General features: G+C 45.1%; 1 protein-coding gene across 3 annotated transcripts; it reads left to right on the plus strand.

Moving 5' to 3' along the window:
- The first annotated feature begins 397 nt into the window (after positions 1–397).
- CYSLTR2 (cysteinyl leukotriene receptor 2) lies at positions 398–25,065 on the plus strand. Of its 3 annotated transcripts, XM_055542126.1 has the most exons (5): positions 398–612; positions 18,718–19,016; positions 19,501–19,611; positions 21,031–22,065; positions 24,181–25,065. In XM_055542126.1, the coding sequence occupies exons 4-5, from the start codon at positions 21,032–21,034 to the stop codon at positions 24,248–24,250; spliced, it is 1,104 nt and encodes a 367-aa protein (XP_055398101.1). In that variant the 5' UTR covers positions 398–612; positions 18,718–19,016; positions 19,501–19,611; position 21,031; the 3' UTR covers positions 24,251–25,065. The 3 variants fall into 3 exon arrangements, with proteins under 3 accessions (XP_055398101.1, XP_055398100.1, XP_055398102.1); XM_055542125.1 differs by lacking the exon at positions 19,501–19,611; XM_055542127.1 differs by lacking the exon at positions 19,501–19,611 and having other exon boundaries at positions 21,031–25,065.
- Positions 25,066–25,275: the final 210 nt, after the last annotated feature.

Raw genomic sequence — 25,275 nt, forward strand, 5'->3', positions numbered from 1 at the left:
TAACTATGCAAAACAAATTGAGGAAGGAAGACGGGACTAAAACGGGACCTTTAAGTGAGGATACCATGACAGCATTTGACAGCATTTTCACCAGAATGGATAATATCTCTGCCTAAGTACAAGTAAGTTGAAAAAGCAAGTGGGTGTTGGAATTGCCCTGTTTGAACAGCTTTGAAGTGCTGTACTAATAAGGTGGTGTTGATTTTTGTGTCATCATAGAAATAAAAATCATGTCGGAGAACTAAAGCCACTTAAAACTCCTGACTCCAGCCCATCACGTCCCCTTGATTTGTTGTGAAAGATGCCAATAAAAACAATGAGAGGGGAGGAGCTAATACAGATTTCTTTCTTTAGCTGTGGTCCCTAAGTAGAAATCTTACACTCTTTATCTTGAGAAGGAAGCCAGCACCATCTCTGACACAAAAGTTCCTTCCAGCACAAATGGCTGTCTGACCAGAGTTCCTTCTTCTCTTGCCATTGGCTGACATTGTTCATAAAATACAATTTGCTGTTTCACTTTTTTTTAAAACAAGCAAACTGAATTACTTGGAGGAGGAAGACAGCAGAGACAGAGGAGACAGAGCCACGGCAGCTGAAAGAAAGAAAACTCAGGTGAGCATTTTCATCTTTGCCCTGTTAACTTGTTAAAAATTGTTCTTTGCTATGCTTCATAGGAAGAAGAATAATTTTTTAAAGTAAGTTTATTTTATTCTACTACAAACTTTTTTCTACTACATGGTACTTTAAAATATACTGGGAAAGTACAAAAAAAGTAGAAGGAAGCAAAAACCACCACTGAGATAGCTGCTATTGATATTTTGGGGGTTATTTCTTTCCATTTATTATGTGCGTCTACCTATGATTTCAGTTAATTTTCGTAGTCATGCTTGTACACAACAGATATGTTTATATTCCTTTTTTCCATTACAGCATACATTTTCCCACATTGCTGTAAATGCTTTATAATCATAATTTAAAATTGCTGCATAGTATTACATGGAGGAAATCTTCTGTACTTTGCCCAAGCATTCCCCTATATAGGGTCATATAGCATCTTTCCTTTTTTCATAGAGTGGGTCATTTGATAACATAAGATATATTTTTTTTCCTTTCAGAGTCTTGTTTTTTGAGGAGAGGAGGTTAAACTTGAGGATGTAGATTTCAGCTCTCAGTTTTACTGAGTTTCAGTTTTACTGAGTTTCAGTTTTACTGAGAGGCACAGTGGGAGGGAAGGTGTGTATGAGACTGTGTGCTTATAATCTGCTTGTGAGCCTTTGGGGACCTCAGTCAGTGGTTCTCAACTCTGGCTGTACATTCCATCAGAATCATTCAATTCTGGGGAGATTAGAAACTTATCTTTAGAATAATTGAAAATTAACTTTGGTGAGGAGCCACTCATCTGTTGTTGTTGCTGTTGTTTTAACTTTTAAAAATTTCTCAGGTGGCTCTAACGGGTGAGAAGCATAACAACAACCAACCTAGGTTATTTGTAATATTTCTCTCTCTCTGACCCATACCTGAAAGCTATACATTTTAAGGGAATGGGGATGCACTATCAAGCAAGCTGTCTAAGTCTCCTTTTCAATACTGCCTTCACTGTCTATGAAATTCCTTCACATACAGTCGTTCATTTGATTCACATGAGTGCTGGAGTGTGTAACTCTTACTTTAAAATAAGAAAGTGCAGCCAAGAGGACACAGGATCTTTCCTAGGATCGAACCAGAACTGGCCCAATCTGGTTCAGTTCAGGGCACATACATCTTGAGTAATGGTTATTGTAGAAAAAAATTGTTCAAATTTTGTTATGTCTATATAATTGCATATTCTGTTAGCTCTTTACATGACATTGACATGTAATAGTTATTTACATGGCAATGATCATGATTTAGCAAGAAGAAAAAAGCAAGGTTACAAAAGAGCATTAAAATATGGACTCATTTTTGTTTGAAAATATGTATATTTGAAGAAAAGTGAAAGGAAGTAAAGGCACAAACATTTGTGTCTGGTTGGTGGTAAATCTTATAATTTAAGTTTATTTCAGCTGGTATTACTTTACTTTTTTTTTTAACCACATTCATTGCTTGTGTAATAAAGATGTGAAGTAAATTGAATGGAATTGTTCTTATCTTTCTGGTTGGCTCTTCTCCAGATGAAATGGTACCAGCTCATTTTACTTGGCCATAAAGAAGCCTTTCTTTTAATTCTTGATGAGTTTTGTTCATACTTGTCACAAATGTTCCTGTTGTTGTTAGCTAGCATGTTCTTATTATTGTTAGCTAGCATCACCTGGAAACTTACCAAGTGTCAGGCATTGAGTTAATTGTATCAGTTTTCCTCATCAATGCCCAATCTTCCCTCTGTGGATGAAGGTCTTGAAGCACAGGAGTAAGAGTGACCAAGAGGCAGAGCTGAGGCTCAAACCTAGGTCCCCTCTAACTCAAAACACATGTTTTCATTCGTGATCCCATCTTTCCTCCCTGACCCGAGGTCATCAAGGGTACCCCGCATCACGTACACAGCACTCATTTGGGAAGAAAGTGATGTATTTTTTGTGGTGTATTCATCGCATTGGAAAAGCCCCTGATGCTGAGAAAGACTGAAGGCAAAAGGAGAAGAGGGCGACAGAGGATGAGATGGTTGGATGGCGTCACTGACTCAATGGACATGAGTTTGAGCAAACTCTGGGAGATAGCGAAGGACAGGGAAGCCTGGCGTGCTGCAGTCCATAGGGTTGCAAAGAGCTGGACATGATTAGTGACTGAACAACATTGCTATCTGTCAGGATCACCTTGGGCATTTGAGTATCTCATGTGTGCTCCAGACCCAGGGACTCCTGCTTTCCTAGTTTGTGTTGCTCACCAGACATCTGAGGCATGCTAATCCCCCAAGGCTAAATCTGGACAGTAGAAGCCTAACAAGGGATTGTGCAATGACCCAGTGGGCTCTGGTTTATACAGCAGCCAAGCTGGGCAATGTTGAGAAAGTCAAGAACTGGCCTAGGTTTTTCAGCTTTTCTGTAGAGCCTTATCAAATCCACAACAGAACCCACAGCACTGTATCTATGGTGTCCTCATGGAACTGCCCACTACTTCTTTGTGTTCGAATTACTTATGTGTGAGTCTCATTCCTTCTGCTGAATGAAGAACAGCTGAAGATGGAGTCTCTGCAGACAGCCCACTACACGGGCTCCATTAAGAATAATTGTTTTTATCGCTAAGTCATGTCCGACTGTTTTGCAATTCCATGGACTGTAGCCCACATGGCTCCTCTGTTCAGTGGATTTCCCAGGCAAGAATACTGGAGTGACTTGGCATTCCCTGCTCCAGAGGATCTTCCCAACCCAGGGATCGAACCTATGTCTCCTGCATTGGCAGGCAAATTCTTTGTCACTGAGTCACCTGGGAAGCCCTAAGAATAAATGGGCAGGTGTAAGTACATTAATTCATCAATGAATGTGAACTTTAGTTAACAGCTTCTTTTTATCTCTATTGAACCTATTAACTTCTTTATGTGAATTGACCCACAGAGAATGGGTATAGTCTTGGACAATCTTTAAAGGAAAACTTCTCCTCTGGCTTGGTGGCAGTAAGGGCTGACTCCTTGGACAGAGAAAGTAATGGAAGCTGGAACAGCAACCTGGAACCAAAGAATCTTAAAGTTGGAGCATCCTCAGGAAGAGCCAGGGTTAGTGCAGAAGCTTTTTGCATCTTCAGTATTTCAAGAAGAGGTTTTAAAGAAGCAAGCAGATCTGAGGAAGAACAAGAAGAAGGGGGGATATGTGGATAAGTCAGGGGAAGAGCAGCGAAAGGAAGAGAGAGGAAGAAGGGGTAGAAAGGGGAGTCTATTTGCTCCGGACGTTCATCAAGCTGGGAGAATTGAAAAGGGTCCAGTCCACGGTTATTATTTCTATTGCATGTTATGAAAACAAGAATATGTTTATCATGGAAAAAACAAAACACCATTCCCCAAGTAAGTGTCTTCCTGTGGGATTATCGTTTTAGCTTGTTTGTTCCTCTGGTACATAAAACACAATCATCTACAAAATGCTTGAAGGCATCACAGATTCTTTGAAATAAGTTTGTTATTTTTATTTTGAATCTTACCTCAACTAGAATTTTGTTGTCTTGCAAATTCTGCGAGTTTTGAAAGCCACTCGCCTTGTTAGTTGCAGTGGAAGTTATTGGCCCAGAGCCAGGAAGACAATTTGCAACCCTCAGAGATAAAAAGAGAGTCACCTCCTATGATATCTGGGTGTCTTTTGCAACCTTCCTCTTGCCTATACACCATTGACCTGATATATTTCTGTCCCCGATGGCTCAGCAGGTAAAGAATCCACCTGCAATGCAGGAGACACAGAAGACATGTGCTTGATCCCTGGATGAGCAAGATCCTCTGGAGGAGGAAATGGCAACCCACTCCAGTATTCTTGCCTAAAAAAACCCCGTGGATGGAGGAGCCTGTCGGGCTACAGTCCAAAGGGTCACAAAGAGTTAGACACACAACTGAGGGGCTAAGCACTCACATGCATTCCTGTCCCCAGATCTTAGATTTGAACTTCAGAGACAAAAAGTTTGTAAGGAAAAATGCCTGGACATCAGTTCAGTTCAGTTGCTCAGTCATGTCCGACTCTTTGTGACCCCGTGGACTGCAGCATGCCAGGCTTCCCTGTCCTTCACTATCTCCCAGAGTTTGCTCAAACTCATGTCCATTGAGTCAGTGATGCCATCCAACCATCTCATCCTCTGTCGCCCTCTTCTCCTTTTGCCTTCAGTCTTTCTCAGCATCAGGGGCTTTTCCAGCGAGTCAGTTCTTCCATTCTGTTGTAAAAGACCATTGAGAATTTTTCTTCCCCAGAAGATATCTATTGTGAAACATAAAGTGAGCAGGGAATGGGTGAATCATAGCTTCATTTGCTCACTCACTGCTTATTTCTTTGTGCACATTTATGGCCACAAGCTATGCCAGGGCCCAGGATACAGCAGTGACAGGTAAGGTATTCTTGCTTCAGTGAGCGAATACTCAGCGGGGTAGGGATAAGCAGGAGCTAGTGGCTGCCCCGTGGGTGGTGTGAAGACAGGAAGCACTGGAACAGCCAAGACCCAGAAGGCTCAGAGAATGCTCTTTCTAGAAGTGATTCTGGGAAGAAACTTGAGGCTGGTAAGAAAGAGCCTGGAGTAGGAAATGGCAGCCCACTCCAGTATTCTTGCCTGGAAAATTCCATGGACAGAGGAGCCTGGTGGGCTACATACAGTCCATAGGGTTGCAAAGAGTCAGACATGACTAAGCACACACACACTCAAATAAAGGGCCAGGTGAGGAACTGGAGTTCAGACTAAGTAGGTAAGACAGAGTCTGGTATATTCAGAGCATTGAAGTAAGTTATGAGGCTGGAGTGGATTTTTCTGAGGACAGCGGTGGAGAGATGACAGCCTGCCGTGGGCGACCTTGAGCGGGCCCCTGGGTGGAAAGAGGGGCTGGTGGGAACCTTGGGTAACAAGGGCAGGCCTTCCTTGAAGGAGACATTGGGTGGCAGGATGATCTGGGGCTGTGGGCTGAGGGGTGGGGGGAGCCGGCGGTAGGCTTTGTCCTTTGACCTCTCCCTTTTAGGTCACCCATGTCCACTGTCCCCCAGGCTACTGGCAGCTGGTTAGGACACCTTCCTGGACAATTCTTCTGATTTTCAATTTTTTTAAGACCTAGGAAAACATTTTCTTCTTATCCTTTACAGCTTTCTTACTTTCCTTTACAGCAGGGGTAACCCTAACCTCCTAACCTCCAGGATCTAATGCCTGATGATCTGAGGTGGAGCTGAGGTAATAATAATAATAGACATAAAGTGCACAGTTAATGTGATATGCTTGAATCTTCCAGAAACCATCACCCCCTGCCCTGATCCACAGAAAAATTATCTTCCATGAAACCCATCCCTAGTGCAGGAAAGCCTGGAGACCACTGCCTTACAGTTTTCTTACCATTCTTTACAGGTATCCTGCACCTGGTGTACTATTTTCCCTCTGGCAGTAGCTGGGCTTGCACAGGCTGCTGATGCCTTGAAAATGTGTGATGTGCAGGCTCCGTGCAGCTGTGGGGGGTCTTTCACGGTGTTGTCTCCCTGGTCCTCTCAATGATGCCGAAAGGCTGAGTACTTGCTGAAAATGCTCAGGCCACCGCTAAGAGCTAGAGCTAGGGTTTGGATCCTGTTGGGATTTACTCCCCAGATTTTTCTATGACTTCAACCCACCACTGTATCCTGCCAGGAATCATGATGCTTAACTACCTACCTTGGTCAATAATTTCTTTGCTCCAAGAAGTGAATTTAATAATGGAAGGTGAAATGCTAAGGTGGAAGGGGAAAGACAGAGAGGGAGTTTTCATTTGAATAAGTGGGCTTTAGGGGAGCCCCTGAGTCGTGTCTCATAGTCACTTGGATTGTGGACAGCAAGAGTCCTGATGCTGACTCGACCCCCGTGAAATCACTGAGGTGAGGAGGCAATGGCCTCTGAGATCACACTTGCTGGTTTTCTGTCTTTGGAATCAGAAGACTTGGAAATCAGAGGCTCAGCTTCAGAATGAGTCTGCAACATTTCTTGGATGTTTCTTGGATCAGAAATTGGGTTAATAACAGATACTTCCAATCATCATAGACTGATGAAGTGCATTAGAAAACAACTTTTTAAATGCTCAGATTCTTTATGAAATTAAATCCATAATCAGCTTTGTTGCTGTTGTTTTTGTTCAGTCACTCAGTCGTATCCAACACTTTGCAACCCCATGGATTGCAGCACACCAGACCTCCCTGTCCCTCGCTCTTTCCTGGAGTTTGCCCAAGTTCATGTCCATTGAATCAGTCCACTGATGTGAGCCAAGCATCTTGCTGTCAGAGGCAGAAAGGCCTCTGTCTTGGGTGTTAACCCTCCCCTAGGGTTCAGTCCCCTGGGATAAACTGTTTTCTGGGAGCATTTTCTCCTCAAAATAGCACATCAAATAACAAAATTGTGCAGAGACTCCAGTACTAAGGCATAGTTCTCCCCACATATGTCCATAACCCATGGGCACCTTTGGGCACAGGGAAATTCTCGAGAATGGAATTTTGGAAGAGCGTGTGCAAACTGAGCGGGACAAGTGGCTGGCAAGAGAGAGAGAAAAGGCAGCTATTGCTAAACCATCAGCAAGATGCTGCGACTCAAAGGAGCTGACGTTTTGACAACGCCAGTGCTCTCCAAATTGTCACCTGTCATGCATCCGTGCTGATCTTTGCCCTGATGGTGGCCCTGGCAACACGCTTCTTCTCGAGGTTCTTCTTCCTGCATCTGCCCGCGTGCATTTGCGGTGGTGAATGTCATTGACCACACACTCTGCATCTGCGTCAAGTTCTCCTTTCGGTGGCAGCAGGCCAGAGCTCCTGTGCACTGCATATGCACCCCACCCCCATGGGGCCTGACAGACAGTATTTCAAGCAGCCTGAGGCTGAGTCCAGGCAAGGAAGGTTCTGGTGGCTCCCAGGGCTTCCATCCCTAGATCAGGAACATCCCCTGGAGGAGGGCATGGCAACCCACTCCATTATTCTTGCCTGGAGAATTCCACAGACAGAGGAGCCTGGCAGGCTATATAGTCCAGAGAGTTGCAAAGAGTCAGAAACACAACTGAGTGACTAACACTTTCCCCCTTCCTATTTGCCAAATCCTGTGGGGTTCCTGAGAAATCTGCAGAGAGATAAAGGCAGGCCAGGCAGCTTCCTTATAAAAGAAGCCAGCGAGAGGAGGCAATTATAAGCAGAAAACTACTCAGGGCCTTCAGTCTCCCACAGGGGCCCTCCGCCTCAAGGACTCCCACCCTTGCTGCAAAGACTCACTCAACTCTTCCCCTGATGACAGAGACCAGATCCAAAGGCTATCCCTTGGGTCTTCAAGCTCCCCAGGAATTCCTGGAAATTTCTTGAAGAGCACACTGACTTTTCTGTCTGCCGAGCCCTGGAGTGAGTCTGGAACAGTTTGGTTGGGATCTGGGAAGAGAGGTCGGGCCTTATGAGCTTTGTAACTTGTGCACATGAACTCCTAGGCAGAGGACAGATAGGAGACAATGAAAGTCAGGCCCTGGAGGGGAAGCTTCAGAGTCATCCTATCAGGCCCAGGACTCTGGTTGAGGGGTCCCGCTGGGCCCCAGATCTGTTAAAGAGATCTTGGCAGCACAGACTGGAGAATTTGCTCCTGGAGGAACTTCCCAAGCCCTAAATGCTATTTAACACCTACTGGTTTACAGCAGATCCGCTAGCACCTCTTTCACTGACAGGCTGACATCATAGCTATGAAGTGTGGGAGGAAAATGGCATTTGGCAGACAAAAGACCATTAGGCTGGTGGTACGGGAAAGGATGGGAGGCATTGGCACTATGGGACAGATGGGGCAGAGAATCAGAGTGGCAGAACACTCCAAGATGCTGACTCCATAGAACAAGGCTCTGAGTGGTTCACTCATCTGCCCCCTGTTTATTTTAGAAGCCCAGAGACCAGCTCGTCATTCAAAAGATACAGGAATCTCAGATCTGTTCGTTTGTATTTCTGTTTTGATCTGTAAGCATCTAATTCACGTTAGCCCTTGAAAAACTCTATAAGTATTAATACAAGACTGTTTCTGGGAGGCTAAAGAAGTGTCTCAAGCTATACATTTCCACCTGGACATTTGGAGCCTGTTACAACTGAGGGCTGAGCTAGCAGGGTTGGATTTCAAGAACAAGGCACTCACTGATACTTCTCTGTTTTGGAGGTATATTAGCTACCACTATGGGGCCTCTGGGATTCTGAGGCTGTAAAACCTTTCAATCCAGAGGGTTGAGTCCTCTTTGTACAACTTCAGGGAGCTAAGTCTATGAACTTTTACAGTAATAACAGCTAATGATACAGAAGTGCTTTCCAGGTGGCTCCGATGGTAAAGAATCTGCTTGCAAATGCAGGACACCCAGGTTTGATCCCTGAGTCAGGAAGACCCCCTGGAGAAGGAAATGGTTACCCACTCCAGTATTCTTGCCTGGAGAATTCCTTGGACAGAGGAGCCTAGCGGGCTACAGTCCATGGGTTTGCAAAGAGTTGGACATGACTGAGCTACTAACAATTTTAATTCTTTAATTCTTCCCTGGTCACTCAGACAGTAAAGAATCTACCCTCAATGCAGGGGACCTGGTTATAATTCCTGAGTTGGGAGGCTACCCTGAGAAGGGAATGGCTACCCACTCCAGTATTCTTGATGGTGAAATGATGCTGAAAGCTCAGCCTCTGTGCACTGGTGCTGAAATGAATCTTGGAGACAAAGTTTGGGGTGAAGTAGAAAAGAATAGCTTTATTGCTTTGCCAGGCAAAGGGGGCACAATGGGCTCCTGCCCTCAAAATGGTGTATCCCAACCCGGAAGGATTTGATGAGGAGATTTATAGCAAATGATTCAAGGGTGGGAGTGGTGATAAGATTAGCGTGTGTCCAGAGCCTACACTCCTCTAATCTGGTCTCAGTTCAGTTCATTTCAGTCCCTCAGTCATGTCCAACTCTTTGTGACCCCATGGACTGCAGCAGGCCAGGCCTCCCTGTCCATTGCCAACTCCCAGAGTTTACTCAAACTCATGTCCATTGAGTCGGTGATGCCATCCACCCATCTCTCATGCTCTGTCGTCCCCTTCTCCTCCTGCCTTCAATCTTTCCCAGCATCAAGGTCTTTTCAGGTGAGTCAGTTCTTTGCATCAGGTGGTCAAAGTAGTAGAGATTCAGCTTCAACATCAGTCCTTCCAATGAACACCCAGGACTGACTTCCTTTAGGATGGACAGGTTGGATCTCCCTGCAGTCCAAGGGACTCTGAAGAGTCTTCTCCAACACCACAGTTCAAAAGCATCAATTCTTTGGCACTCAGCTTTCTTTATAGTCCAACTCTCACATCCATCCATCACTACTGGAAAAACCATAGCCTTGACTAGACAGACCTTTGTTGGCAAAGTAATGTCTCTGCTTTTGAATATGCTGTCTAGGTTGGTCATAACTTTTCTCCCAAGGAGTTAAGCGTCTTTTTATTTCATGGCTGCAGTCACCATCTGCAGTGATTTTGGAGCCCAAAAAAATAAAGTCTGACACTGTTTCCACTGTTTCCCTATCTGTTTGCCATGAAGTGATGGGACTGGATGCCATGATCTTAGTTTTCTGAATGTTGAGCTTTAAGCCAACTTTTTCATTCTCCTCTTTCACTTTCATCAAGAGGCTCTTTAGTTCTTCTTCACTTTCTGCCATAAGGGTGGTGTCATCTGCATAGCTGGGGTTATTGATATTTCTCCTAGCAATCTTGATTCCAGCTTGTGCTTCATCCAGCCCAGCCCAGAGTACACATGATGTACTCTGCATAGAAGTTAAATAAGCAGGGTGACAATATACAGCCTTAATGTACTCCTTTTACTATTTGGAGCCAGTCTGTTGTTCCATGTCCAGTTCTAACTGTTGCTTCCTGACCTGCATACAAATTTCTCAAGAGGCAGGTCAGGTGGTCTGGTATTCCCATCTCTTTCAGAATTTCCCACAGTTTATTGTGATCCACACAGTCAAAGGCTTTGGCATAGTCAATAAAGCAGAAATATATGTTTTTTGGGAACTCTCTTGCTTTTTCAATGATCCAACGGATGTTGGCAATTTGATCTCTGGTTCCTCTGCCTTTTCTAAAACCAGCTTTATGAAAGGTTATGGAGGCTGGAGTCTGTTTTCTGCAAGAAATGGAATGACAGAAAGACTTTCATGCCCAGGAGCCCCACTGGGAGCTCAGTTTCACTAACAAGTGTTGCTTTCTCCAAGGTTTCCTGTGACCCAGGTTCTAACCTCATGGGTTATCTTGCTTAATTCTCAAAGCAACCCAGACAAGTAAGAACTATTGTTTTAGTTATCTCCATTTTATTGATAAGGAACTGAGGCTCAGTGAAATAAGGTCCAAGGTCACAGAGTTGGTGAGTGAAAGAACCAGGTTTCAAACCAAAGCTTTAGCTCTCACCTGCTGCTCTAGTACTGCTTGCCTGCAGTAGAGGGGAACCCCTGTTATCCTTTCATCATCTTTATCATTAAATCACCTCTCAGTCTTTCACGGGGGTTCCCTGGTGGCTCAGATGGTAAAGCGTCTGTCTGCAATGCAGGAGACACGGGTTTGATCCTTGGGTTGGGAAGATCCCCTGGAGAAGGAAATGGCAGCCCACTCCAGTATTCTTGCCTGGAGAATCCCATGGACGGAGCCTGGTAGGCTACCGTCCATGGGGTCGCAAAGAGTTGGACACAACTGAGCGATTTCACTTTCACTTCCAGCCTTTCATATTTTTACTAATGCTCTGAGATCCTTTTCATCTCTTTACCATGGGTCTAAGCCCACACTTTGAGATTTAATCATGGTAGTTGATGTCATTGAGTGCTCACCTTTAAAGTGTGAAATACTTTAAAGTCATCATGCCACTTACAGATGAGGAAACTGAGACTCTGAGAAGATAAATTGTTTGTGCAAGATTCCCAAACTTGTAAGTGGCAGATTTGGCTCCTTACACCGACATTTCTGTGAACTTTAACAAGGACATTACAAGAGCTGCAGGAGTGATGAGAGAGACCTATGAAAAGTGTCAGTTGGGTAAGGCGACATGCAGAAGGTGATGCAGGTGTTAAAGAAGAAGATTTGGTTTGACTAGAGTTGGGCTTCCCTGGTGGCTCAGTCAGTAAAGAATCTTCCTGCAATGCAGGAGACCTGGGTTCGATCCCTGGGTTGGGAAGATCCCCTGGAGAAGGGCAAGGAAACCCATTCCAGTATTCTTGCCTGGAGAGTCCCCATGGACAGAGGAGCCTGGTAGGCTACAGTCCATGGGGTCGCAAAGAGTTGGACATGACTGGGTGACTAAGTACACACACACACACACAGAATTGGGTACCTTGCAGACTGGGGAGGAGGAAGATGGAGAAGAGGGGGAAAGGTGGAGAGAACAGAGTAGACAGTCCAGTGTTCAGGACTCCATGCTTCCAATGCAAGAGCCACAGGTTTGATTCCTGATTGTGAAACTAACATCTCACATGCTGCAGGACATGGCCAGGGGAAAAAAAAGTAGCAGAGTGAACAGCACGGGTACATACCTGAAGAAGTGCAAATCCAGTCCCCAGCTTCCTGGCACTGAGGAGCAGCAAAATAATAGCGATAATGCCAGCTTCATGGCTTGCAAAGTGCTTTACCCACATTTGCCTCTCTTGGAGCTCTTTTCAGTTACAGAGTCAGTGGAGAGCATTATCCTCATTTCACAGATACACTTCCCCAAATAAGCGAAGTGATGTGTTAGCCAAGGCCACATGTATCTAGAAACTGACAGAGCAGGACCCAGGCTTCTGTGCTTTTTCCACCGTCTGTGGCCTGGTGGCATGGCTCCGTTAGCTGACTCTCATTTATAAAAATACAGGTATAACTGTGACCAGTGGTGCAAGGTCTCAACAGCTAGAAATTGGGAGAGCTGGAAGTCAAATTTCAGGTTCAGTGTCCATTCTACTCTAGCTTGGTTCAGGTGTATGAAGTTTGAGGAGATAGGACAAGAAATGAACAGAAGAAGAGATGGAAGCCCATTTGGAGATGGGCTGAGAGTTAAGAGGGTGTCTGCAGAGAAAAGAATGCATCTTTCCTCCCTGACTTCCTCCAGCAACAAACACTTCACAGAAGCTGACTGAGACTTTCTCACCTCTTAGAGTGGCCACTTATTTAACCCCTGCTCCTTTATTAGCTCTCTGGCCTTGGGCTCCCAAGCCACCACACCCGCTCTCCCCCAGGAGCACTGATAAGCTTGCTATGAAATCTTTCAACCCTTTTTATCCCCCATGACCACGCCCTCCTCCTTAAACTCCTTAAAGCAGTCTTGGCCTCCCTGAAGTTGTGTTCTCTCTCTCTCTTTTTTAAGTTCTCTGATTTTTTTTTTTTGCGGGGGGGGGGGGGGGGGGAGTTCCACTAGGTCTTAGTTGTGGCATGTGAGATCTAGTTCCCTGACCAAGCATTGAACCCAGGTCCCCTGCATTGGCAGTATAAAATCTTAGCCACTAGACCACCAGGGCTGCCCCAAAGTTGCATTTCTGATTCATCTCTTATCATTCAATCACTTTCTCGGTTGTCTTTCCAGGTTCCCGTTCTCTCTTCCTGTTCCTTAATTGTTGATGTTTCCCGAAGTTCTGTCCCTGATCCTCTCCCATCTCTGCTGTTGTAGCCACGCGTTCCGGGAAACAAACTCACTCAGAAGGACAATGCAGATAGTGGCGTGCAGTTTATTACACCGGTGGGCCCAAGGCAGAGTCTCCTCCTACCCAAGGACCCTGATCAGCATTTGTGAAAATCTTTTATACCCCATGTATACGTGTCTGAACCCACCACTCCAAATTCCTTGAGACTTACATAAACCAAGGAAAATACAATCCCAATAACCCCATCATTCACATGCTATGTGCTCATGTGCTCAAGCAGTCAAACAATTAGCCAATAATCATTGGCCAATAATCAATAAACCCGAGGTTACACTCCGATAGATACAAAAAAATTTATGGCCTGTCTGGAGGAAGGGGTGATTAGTGTATGTTTTCTCTTAGGAGATGAGTAACCTAGATACGATCTTCAAGGTTCCCCTGTCTGGAGGGGGTCTTATCCTTCTGTTGTTGTTTTCATAGGCACTAAACACAGAGTTCAGAGTCCATTGGAAGGGTGGCTGAGCATGATCAGCATGAACAGGCCTAAGATGGAGTCCAGGCCCTATGAATTCCTTCTTCACTGTCACACCCCTACAGGAGCTTGTCCACTTTTCTGGCTTCAATTACCAAGTGCTCGTGGCCCCTAAACCCAACAGGCTTGCCTGTCTCCTCCTCCCCGGCTCTAGACTGCGATCAGACACTTCTTCTGTGTGTTTCATAAATGCTTCAAGTTCAAAACGCTCAGTTGAACTCATTTTACATGGCCCTTCCCAAATAGCAACTTCCTCTTATTCCTTTCATGTTCTTTTTATTAACATAAGACACCATTCTCTCACAAAATAAGAGAATGTTGACCATCCCCTACCTGAACTTTTCCTGACCTCCCAACCTCCCATAATGAAAGTGAAAAGTGAAAGTGAAGTCGCTCAGTTGTGTCAGACTCTTTGTGACCCCATGGACGGTAACCTACCAGGCTCTGCAGTCCATGGATTTTCCAGGCAAGAATACTGGAGTGGGCTGCCATTTCCTTCTCCAGGGGATCTTCCCAACCCAGGGATCGAACCCGGGTCTCCCACGTTGCAGGCAGACGCTTTACCGTCTGAGCCACTAGAGAAGCCGGAACCCATCCCCAACTCCAGTCTCATTTCTTTATATTCTCAATCTCATTCAAATATGTTCGTGAGCGTGCGCGTGCGCACACACACACACACACACACATCGGCTTACCTGGACAATCACAAGAGCATCCCCGGGAGTCTCTGGGGACCTAGGCTTGTCCTCCATCACACCTGTAAAATGCAAATCCACTTTCCACCATTCAAGGGCTCCCACTGCCCTCAAGGTAAAACCCAAACTCCTCCGTGTGGAGGTAAGTCGCTCTTCTCGCCCTCTGCCCACCTGGTCCTCCCTTCATGCCTCAGCTGGACTAGAATGCTTGCAGACTGTGTCACTGTGACCTAGGGCCTCGGTCTTTGGGGTCCGCAGCCAGGTCACAGGCTCGTACTTGAGACACACAGGTAAGCACACCTGTGGGCTCTGTCCTGGTCAGTGCTGAGAGTGCGGACAGGATGTGAGACAGGTCTATCAAGCTCCTGGCAAAGCAGTAAAAGATTCTGGGGTGGGGACCTCCCTGTCAAACCGGTGGTAAGACTCCAGACTTCCACTGCAGATCCCTGGTTGGGGAGCTAAGATCCTGCAAGCTGTGAGGTGCAGGTTGGCCAACAAAGAAAAAAAGAAATAAAAGATTTTTTTTCTAAGTATAAATAAAAATAAACTTCTGTGAGGTTTTGAGGAGTTGCAACTTTGCAGTGACCATAAAGACGTTTCAATCATCCAGGTTAGCTCTTTGTCCTCATCAGCGCACATGCAGCATGTCTGGTTTTCTTCATAACTGTGACACGGAATCTCCATCTGCTGCTGCTTTACACTCTTTCTTCTTTGTCGTTTTAGTACCATTAAAGCTGCAGGAGACAAGGACTCAATTCTTTCTTTGTTCTGAGGCCCCTTTCAGTCCAGGAAGCTATGCACATACTCAAGCCCTCCTCTCTCTGCGTGCACGCGTGTTAAGTCACTTCAGTTGTATCCAACTCTGTGCGACCCTATGGCCCAGAGCCCATATGGACCAGGTTTCTTTGTCCATGGGATTCTCCAGGCAACCATACTGGAGTGGAAGCCACGCTGTCCTCCAGGGGATCTTCCCAACCCAGGGATCAAACCCGCTTCTCTTACATTTCCTGCATTGGCAGGCAGGTTATTTACCACTAGCGCCACCTGGGAAGCCTCTCCTATCTCTCTGCTGCTGCTGCTAAGTTGCTTCAGTCGTGTCCGACTCTGTGCGACCGCATGGACTGCAGCCTACCAGGCTCCTCTATCCATGGGATTTTCCAGGCAAGAGTACTGGAGTAGGGTGCCATTGCCTTCTCCATCCTATCTCTTTAAGGCAGTGCAAATTATGCTGTCAATTTTTTTCCTAATTTTCCTTGAATTTGCCTCTTCTCAGCTTCATGTCACATACTTAATTTGTCTGGCTGATTTTTAGAGCCACATCTAGTAGATGGTTTTCTTTTCCTTTCCTTTTTTTTTTTTTTTAACAGTCTCATGAAAGGTAGCAGTACAGTGTAGTCAAATGCATGTTTTTATGGGCAGTAAAGAACAAAGTGTTTTAAAGGTTTCTTAAAGGAAAGCCATGAGCTGAATGGAATTTTGGATTTGAGCTGGCCCTGCTTTTAACCTGTGACTCTTAGTTAAATGAGGCTTCTAGGAGGGGTTGTTGTTTAGTTGCTCAGTTGTGTCTTTTTTGCGACCCCATGGACTGTAGCCCATCAGGCTCCTCTGTCCATGGGATTTCCCAAGCAAGAATACTAGAGTGGGCTGCCATTTCCTCCTCCAGGGGATCTTCCCAATCCAGGGACTGAACCCACATTTCCTGTTTTGCAGGCAGATTCTTTACTGCTAAGCCACCAGAGAAGACCCTCTAGGTGGGGGGTTTGCGTTTTTCTTTCTTTAGCTGTCCAAGGATGAAGATGCTCTTCAAATCAAAGCCCCAGCTTCTGTAGCCTCAGCCCCTCTTCCTCCCACAGGGGCAGTTTGACAGCCTTGAGCCACGCCTGTGCCCACCCCCACCCCCCCACCTCCAGCCCCTCTGGGGCCCAGAACACATCCCAACCCGAGGCAGAGAACTTGAAGTAACTCTGGGACTCTCCTTACCCTTGGAGTTGATCTCTTCCTGATCTGGTGCCTTGATTCTAAAACTGAGCATCTCTCTCATTCCTGAGATTCGGTCCCCTTCTCAACAAAGGCAAAGGGCCCCTCTCTTGGCATCCCTGGCCCAAATCTCTGCACCCAAGGTGTTGTCTGGCATTCAGGTTCTCCCGCAATGACTGGGGCCTGCCTGCCATGGCCAGGCCTCCTCTCAGGCTCAAAGTCCTCTCTTTCCATGATGGCCTGGCAGTACAAGCACCTTGCCGCCTGCCAATGTCTCCTGAGTTCTGCCTTCTTCCCCAATTGCTCAAAAATTTCCTCTTGCCAGGGGCTCTTTTTGGTTCCCTCACAGCCATCAATATCCTGGGGAGCAACTGCTACCATCTTTTTTTGCTCCCCTGTCCATGCTCATACCTGCTGGGTGCCATGTTCTGCCTGGGATAAGGGACTCTCCCAGCATCTGTGGCTCTCCTTGTGGGCTCACCGCCCCCAGTGATGGAGAGGACAGGGTGGAGGGCCAGACTGCCTTCTTCATAGCAAGTCACAGGGATCTGCCTTCCTCATCGCAAGTCACAGGGATCCTGTTGGTCTTGAGATGAGAGAAGCAGTTTTAAGGTCCTTATGGTCAAAACATTTAAGGACTTGATTGCTCTCAAGTCTATTTCTACTATTTTAGATCCTTTCCTGATATAAACTTTTCCTAAGATTTTGTCCAAGTTCTGGCTCCAAAGTCAGGGCCATATGGACAGGACTCTGTCCTTTTCTAAAAAGGCCATTGGTAATAGAACACATGGGCTTCCCAGGTGGTTCAGTGGTAAAGAATTCACCTGCCAATACAGGAAAGGCGGGTTTGATCCCTGGGTCAGGAAGATCTCCTGGAGAAGCAAATGGCAAACCACTCCAGTACTCTTGCCTGGGAAATCCCATGGACAGAGGAGCCTGGGGGGGCTACAGTCCATGGGGTCTCAGGAGAGTTAGGCAGGACTTAGCGACTAAATAACCACAACCCATGTAGGACATCACAGTGCATTAGATTTCCCTGTGCTAGACACTGTGTTCCCAACAGTTGTGTATTTTGTACATTGTATTGATAGTTTGTATGTATCAATCCCAGTCTCCCAATTTCTCCCATTCCACCCCTTTCCTCCTTGTGTGTGCATGCTCAGTGGTGTTCGATTCTTTTCAGCCTCAAGGACTGCAGCCCACCAGTCTCCTCTGTCCATGGAATCTTCCAGTCAAGAATGCTGGAGTGGGTTGGCATTTCCTTCTCCAGGGGATCTTCCTGACCCAGGGATCGAACCCATGTCTCCTGCATTGATAGCAGTAGTAGTAGTGTTAGCTGCTCAGTCATGTCTGACTCTGCGACCCCATGGACCATAGCCCACCAGGCTCCTCTATCCATGGGATTCTCCATGACAAGAATACTGGACTGGATTGCCATTCCCTTCTCCAGAGGATCTTCCCGACCCGGGGATTGAACCCAGGTCTCCTGCATCGCAGGCAGATTCTTTACTGTCTGAGCTACAGGGAAGACCATTGATAGGCAGATTCTTTGCCACTGAGCCACCAGCAAAGCCCCGTGGGTGTGTTTTTTGTTTGTGTGTTTGTTGTTTGTTTGTTTTGACTGCACCGCATGGCTTTGGGGATTGAATCTGCAACACAGCAGTGGAAGTGCTGAATTGCAACCAGTAGACCACCAGGGAACTCCCTGTGGTACTTTGTTAAAAGAGCCCTAGGAAACTAATACAACTCTCATTTCACAAAGTAATGGATACTTAGAAATGCTCATTCCACCAATAGTAAGTGCTTCCAAATTTCATTGACTCTAACATAAAAGGTAGAAAGTGAAAGTGAAGTCACTCAGTCGTGTCCGACTCTTTGTGACCCCATGGACTGTAGCCTGCCAGGCTCCTCAGTCCACAGGATTTTCCAGGCAAGAGTACTGGAGTGGGTTGCCGTTTCCTTCTCCAGGGGATCTTCCCAACCCAGGGATCGAACCCGGGTCTCCCACATTGCAGGCAGACGCTTTACTGTCTGAGCCACCAGGGAAGCCCCCAAAGTAACTTAGAGCTCTTTAATTCCAGACATTTGAATCCTGGCTTGTTGATCTGGCCCATTAAGTAGGGATCTTCTTCATCTATCAATATCATATTCTAGATAAATTATATAATAACATCAGCATTTCACAGGGAAGATTTTATAGAACATTAGTTCTGTAGAATAGTAGAATGTTTCAATGTGCAAAAACATTTTCAGAGTAAAAAAAAATAAAGACGGACACCCTGTATTAATCAGACTTTTTTTTTTTCTTATAGGACCTCCTAGAGCTTTGACATGTGTTACGAATCTCCAAGAGAGGGATACTAAAGCTTGCTGTGTCTCTCAGGCTGATTTGAACACAGAAGCCTTTCCTTACACAGAACATCTCATGGAATTTGTAGTTTGTGGAAGATACTTTGGGAAGTGCTGAACTAAAGAAAAGACTTTTTTTTTTCTTTTACATCATTTACATACCAACCATATTTTCTGAGTTGCATCTTCACATCAGTCTCTGAAGGAGAATTGAAAAACATATTTGCCGTATCGGAAATACATTTACAAAGCATCCATTTGGGTAGGTTAATTTAACTAACATTTTACCATGCTTCTTTTAGTCTTTAGCTCATTCTGTGAATTCTCTGAGTCAGTGTCTTCTCGTCAAAGGCCTTTAGGAACACCCCTGTAGTTGGACACCATTGTGTTTATTGACTTGTTGTATCAAGGAGAATGCACACCATGGGAAATCAGAATATCTCAGGAAGAGGGTGTTGGAAAAGAATTATTGTAGGAATTGTGCTTGTGTTAGGTAATTTGGGGCTTAGATTAAAAAATGGAGGACTTTGCAGAAACAAAAATGGTTATTAGTTCTTATAAAAAATTCTGTAAAACAGGGACCTGGACTACCATGCCCAGACAATGAAAATATGTCCCCCCAAGCCACTTGTTTTTTCCCCTAGACATCTAGAAGTCTGCCCCTACCTCTGCAGTTATGGGCTGTCCTGTAGTATTTACATAAGTAATGCAAGAAGTGTTCAGTATAAATTTCTCTTTTTGACTAGAAAAGAAGAAATTAAGAAACTTGTGATTATCCATGACAACTGTGCCTAGTAAATTTACATTTAAACCAATGCTTGGTCAAAGATAAACAAACCTGCACACTTCTAAGAGTGGTAAGACAGATTTTATTCAATCATATACTATTGCAATTTTTTCAATAATATACTAGTCCAACATGAACTGAACTCAGAAGTAACTAGATGTTTTATTTTATTTATTGAAAAAAAAAAAACTTACTTATTCATTTATTTGGCTGTACCGAGTCTTAGTTGCAACACACAGGATCCTTGTTGGATCCTATGGGATCTCTCACTGCTGAGCTTGGACTCTCCAGTCATGGAGTGCATGCTCAGCAGTTGCCCGGCACAAGCTCAGTTGCTCCATGGCATGTAGGGTCTTAGTTCCCTGACAGGGATCAAACCCACATTCCCTGCACTGCAAGGAAGATTCTTACCCATTGGACCACCAAGGAAGTCCCTGCTGCTGCTAAGTCACTTCAGTCATGTCCGACTCTGTGCGACCCCATAGATGGCAGCCCACCAGGCTCCCCCATCCCTGGGATTCTCCAGGCAAGAACACTGGAGTGGGTTGCCATTTCCTTCTCCAATGCATGAAAGTGAAAAGTGAAAGTGAAGTCGCTCAGTCGTGTCCGACCCTCAGCGACCCCATGGACTGCTGCCCTCCAGGCTCCTCCGTCCATGGGATTTTCCAGGCAAGAGTACTGGAGTGGTTTGCCATTGCCTTCTCCAAGGAAGTCCCTAGGTATTTTAAAAAGAGACTGAGAAAAAGGAGAGGGAAGGGAGTGAGCAGGGGCTCAGTAGAGTCAGGGAATTTAAAAAATGACAAATAGGAAGGAGGGGTTGGGTCCAGGTGGAAAATATCTGGGTTTTCTAACTGGTGCTTAAGAGATTAGGCTCCTATCCTCCCACAGAGGCTTGAGGCAGAGGCCCTATGTCCAAGTGTTGGCTGGAACAAACACTGAATTCTTTTGGCAGCCTTGAGTTTTCTCAGGCTATGTAAGAAGGGGAGGTTATGGTCATCCTCGAGATGCAGTCTTGAGTTGTTCAAAACTATGTTAGTGTTTTTATGTTAGTTGTTATTCAAGTCAGCGTAAGCCAAGGTTGACACCTGGTTGACGAGGGCTCAGAGGAGACTGGCTAGAGTTTCATCAAGAAGAGAATCTTTGTCAGCTTCCAAAGCAGAAGATGTGTAATTGATGACTTTCTCCAGGGTCACAAACAAGCTTTAGATGATCTTCATCTGGACCCTGGGCAAGAGTTCCCCTAGTCTGAGACTTCAGCTTCAGTCAAATAAATGAATGGTTATTCTGCATTCTGGAAGTTTATCATGAAATGAAATGAAACATATAGTAAAGACAGATGGTAAAATGATAAGCACATGGTAAGACATAGCCAATATTTTTTGATTCAAGTTTCAAAGAAAAGCTAGTATTTCTCTGTTTCATTAAAACCTGGATAAATGTAAGCAATGAGCAGGAAGCAACTTTTTGTATCTGTTTCTTTTTGATTCAGCATGGAAAGAAAACTTATGTCCTTATCTCCATCCATCTCCGCATCAGAAATGGAAACCAACAGCACCTTCAGCGATCACCATAGCAACAGGAACTGCACAGCTGAAAACTTTAAGAGAGAATTTTACCCCATTGTGTACCTGGTAATATTTATCTGGGGCGCCTTGGGAAATGGCTTTTCCATATGTGTTTTCCTGCAACCTTATAGGAAGTCCACATCTGTGAACATTTTCATGCTCAATCTGGCTACTTCAGATCTCTTGTTCACAGCCACACTGCCCTTCAGGGTGGACTATTACCTCAGAGGGTCCAATTGGATATTTGGGGACCTGACTTGCAGGATTATGTCTTACTCTATGTATGTCAACATGTACAGCAGCATTTATTTCCTGACTGTGTTGAGTGTGGTGCGCTTCCTGGCAACCGTTCACCCCTTCCGGCTCCTTCATGCCACCAGCATCAAGAATGCCTGGATTGTTTGTGGCATCATATGGATCTTTATCATGGCTTCCTCAACAACGCTTCTGAACAATGGCTCTGAGCTGAAGGGCAATGTCACGTTGTGCTTGGAGCTGAATCGTAATAAAGCTCCTAAACTGAAGACCATGAACTACATTGCCTTGGTGATGGGCTTTCTGCTGCCCTTCTGCACGCTCAGCATCTGCTACCTGCTGATCATTCGAGCCCTGTTGAAGACAGAGGTCCCAGAATCAGGGCTGCGGCTTTCTCACAGGAAGGCATTGACCACCATCATCATTGCCTTGGTCATCTTCCTCCTGTGTTTCTTGCCCTATCATATACTGAGAACCCTCCACCTGCTGCAGTGGAAGGCGGATACATGCAGAGACTCGCTGCATAAAGCTGTGGCCATCACACTGGCTTTGGCGGCAGCCAACAGCTGCTTCAACCCTTTGCTTTATTACTTTGCTGGGGAGAATTTTAAGGACAGACTAAAGTCTGCACTCAGGAAAGATCATCCACAGGGACCAAAGTGCAGCTTTCCTTTCTGTGTGTGGCTGAAAAACGAAACAAGAGGGTAAGGGGTTCTTGGGCGAGGCTGTTCCTATGTCTTGTGTCCACCTTCATTCACATGTGGTCTCCAAAAGACCATCTATTTACACCATTCCCAACAAAGGTCGATTCCCAAGATTTAATTGACCATGATTTTATTATAAGACCTACTGCAAATCTTTCATTAGGTGTATCTTCAGTGTTTGAGCCTAAATAAGGAGTACAGCAGGAAAAATCCCCGTTAGAGTCTTGCAACCAGAAATGTCAGACTGGGAGAACATGCTGAGCACAGTGGCTGCTGCTTCTCATCAAATTCTGTGTCAGTCAGATCTCTGGCTGACTAGGCATTCTAAATGCTTAGTTTTAAGACAACCCCAACATTTCCAGCTTCCCTTGTTCCTCGTCCTTCTTCAATCTCCTGTTGTTATTGTTGTTCAGTCACTGTATGTCCGACTCTTTGCGCCCCCGTGGACTGCAGCATGCCAGGCTTCCCTGTCCTTCACCATCTCCCAGAGTTTGCTCAAATTCATGTCCATTGAGTCAGTGATGATAACCATCTCATTCTCCTGAGATACAGCCAATTAACAAAGCTACTGGAGGCCCCAGAACAGATAAGAAAAGCATCCTTAGAATTCAGGGGAAAGATTGTGAAGAGGAAATCTGCCCTCTAACAAAGCAGAGTCAAGGTCCCCAACAAGACCTGAGGGAGAAAAACAGAGAGAAGCCCTGGGACAAGAGAGAAAGGGGAAAAAGAATTTCATTTTGCACTAGGAGAGGATTTCTAGTGCAAAATGAAAATCCAAAGGCAAAAGCTATGCCTTTCTCTTGTCAGGGGCTTAGGAAAGACAGGAAGATTAGGAGAAGGATGCGGGGCATTGCCCTCGGGATGGAGGGATTATGTGCAGAATAGGAAAGAAGGGGGTCAATTTTACTCTTGAGAGTTGGGTTCGGGTTGTTTACTGCAGTTCTCATCCTACAAGTTAATCCATTTGGATGGGATAAACCTCCAGAATAAAGGAGATGGTGCTAAGGGTTTGGTTGGGCACTAAGAGAGAGGGTAAGCTGGAAGGCAAGTTACAAAGATTGTGGTACCCCTGAAATTTTATGAAATTCGATGAACATTTTGACAGAACATGAGAAGGGTGGCTTTCTTCTGAGAGAGTGTAGAAAAGCACTGGTTTGTGGGAGGCGGGGTCCTGTCTGCCACTGAAGCAAAACCAAGTCGACTACCTACTGCCACCACCATGACCACTGTACTGTCAACAATCGAGTGCCCTCTCTGTGCTGGGCAGACTGTGCAAGGCACTGTGCTGTGCTGTGCTTCGGCACTCAGTCATGTCCGACTCTTTGTGACCCCGTGGACTGTAGCTCACCAGGCTCCGCTGTCCTTGGGGATTCTCCAGCAAGAATACTGAAGTGGATTGCCATGCCCTCCTCCAGGGGATCTTCCCACCCCAGGGACTGAACCCAGATCTCCCACATTGCAGGTGGATTCTTTACCATCTGAGCCACCAGAGAAGCCTGTGCAAGGCACTACTCATCCATTAGTCCCACTTAGCCCTCACACCAAAGCCCTGTATTTTCATTTTACAGATGAAGGAACTAAAGCCCAGAGAAATTAAGAATTTTGTTCAAGTTCATAGAGCGCCACAAGAATTTTAAAAACATCTGTGCAGAGGGGTTGGCTAGGTGCTTCACCCATCATTTCCCTGGCAACCCTCCAGGGACATTACTTGACTGTCTTAAGTGAAAGGTTTCTTCCCTCATCAGGTACCTACCCCTTCTTACTCTCATGAAAAGACTGAAGGCTGAAGTTTCTCTCTTTGGAATTAGCCCCAAGATAGAGTGGAGGGTGGGAAGGAGGTGGTGTTCTGAAACTAGGAAGAGACTGAGGGAAAGTCCTCATAGTGAAGAGGACCCTCAGAGTTCTTTGGTCACTCAGCTGCCAGAATGCTGACAGACACACACCTTGTCAAGACACATGCCTGGAGGGTCCTTCTACAGGACAGCAGTCAATGACTACTACACATCGGAGAAAAGGGCCAGAACATGAAAAAGCAACAGTAAATGAGAGGGTAGATAGAAACATTTTCAGTATGAAAGGTCTCAACATTTTCAACACCTTCGCATTTTTTAACAGAACCCTACAGGAGAGTTTGCTTCTCCAAAATAAGAGAGTAAACCAAGATAAAGGAAAACATGACATTTAGAAAGCAGAGACTCCAACACAGGATAAAGATGAAGAAAATTCCTAGGACGTTGGTGTGTAGCAGAAAAACAAGAAATTGATTTATTTACATATGTTGGAGAGATTTATGTCTTTCTTGGATAGCGTGGGATGAACTGGTAAAAATATACAGGATAATAAGCAAGTTAAAAGACAAGGCAATTATTAAATACTAGGGGGAAAGAAACCAATGTTCAAGAATGGAAATAAAACCACAGTACACTACATGGTTCAGCTGTGAACAATATTTACATAGAGAATATAAATAGCAAAATACTGTGATATAATTTTTTTCAGGAAATGAGGGGGAGAGGTTGTGTATGTGGAGGGAGGGGTATAATAAATCTATGTCTCTAATTTTTATCACAGAAAATGCATAATAGCTAAAGCTAAAGAATGATAACTACCTGTATAAAAATGTTATTTAACAATAGAAGCTAAAGCCCAGAATAAACAGTAAAAATGATTGATAGGATTGCCTTTGGAGAGAAGTTGGGTATGGGAAGATAGGGTGGGGATTTCTCTTTTCCTTTTAATAACTATTTAACTGTCTAACTTGTGACTATGTATTGCTGAAATAAAATAAAAATTAAGTCAAAATTAAAATTTTAAATGTGAATTAATTCTGCCTTAAAAAATAAAAAAGACAAGGAAGAAAAGAAAGGCTACCAGAAATGAAAATTGAACACTGAGAGAAGAAAGGAAAGCAGAAAAGGAGTACATTTGGATCTGGGCCCCTGAGGGTAGCGCACCCAGCCTTGCCATGCAAGGGAAGCTCCATTTTGAGGTGAGGGGAGTCTGAGCTCAGGGGTGATTTGGCATGTTAGAATTTTTTTTTAGTTGCAAGTAACCGAAAACCCAACTACAAGGGGCTTAAACAGTCACTATGTCACATAACTGAACCATACAGAGGAAAGCTGGGCTTCAGGTCCTATTCAGTCAGGATGTCTATGAGGCTTCCTCTTCAGGTTTGGGCTTGGTCCCAAGGCTGAATCACCTCATGGAAAA

This window comes from Bubalus kerabau, chromosome 12 (assembly GCF_029407905.1).
Source record: "Bubalus kerabau isolate K-KA32 ecotype Philippines breed swamp buffalo chromosome 12, PCC_UOA_SB_1v2, whole genome shotgun sequence".
Lineage (NCBI taxonomy): Eukaryota > Metazoa > Chordata > Mammalia > Artiodactyla > Bovidae > Bubalus > Bubalus kerabau.

Bases quoted from the DNA above. Each gene is read 5' to 3' on its own strand.
- CYSLTR2 (XM_055542126.1), top strand. From the start codon at position 21,032: ATGGAAAGAAAACTTATGTCCTTATCTCCATCCATCTCCGCATCAGAA. The intron at 22,066-24,180 runs GTAAGGGGTTCT...ATTTTTTAACAG, and splicing joins CTGAAAAACGAAACAAGAGG to AACCCTACAGGAGAGTTTGC.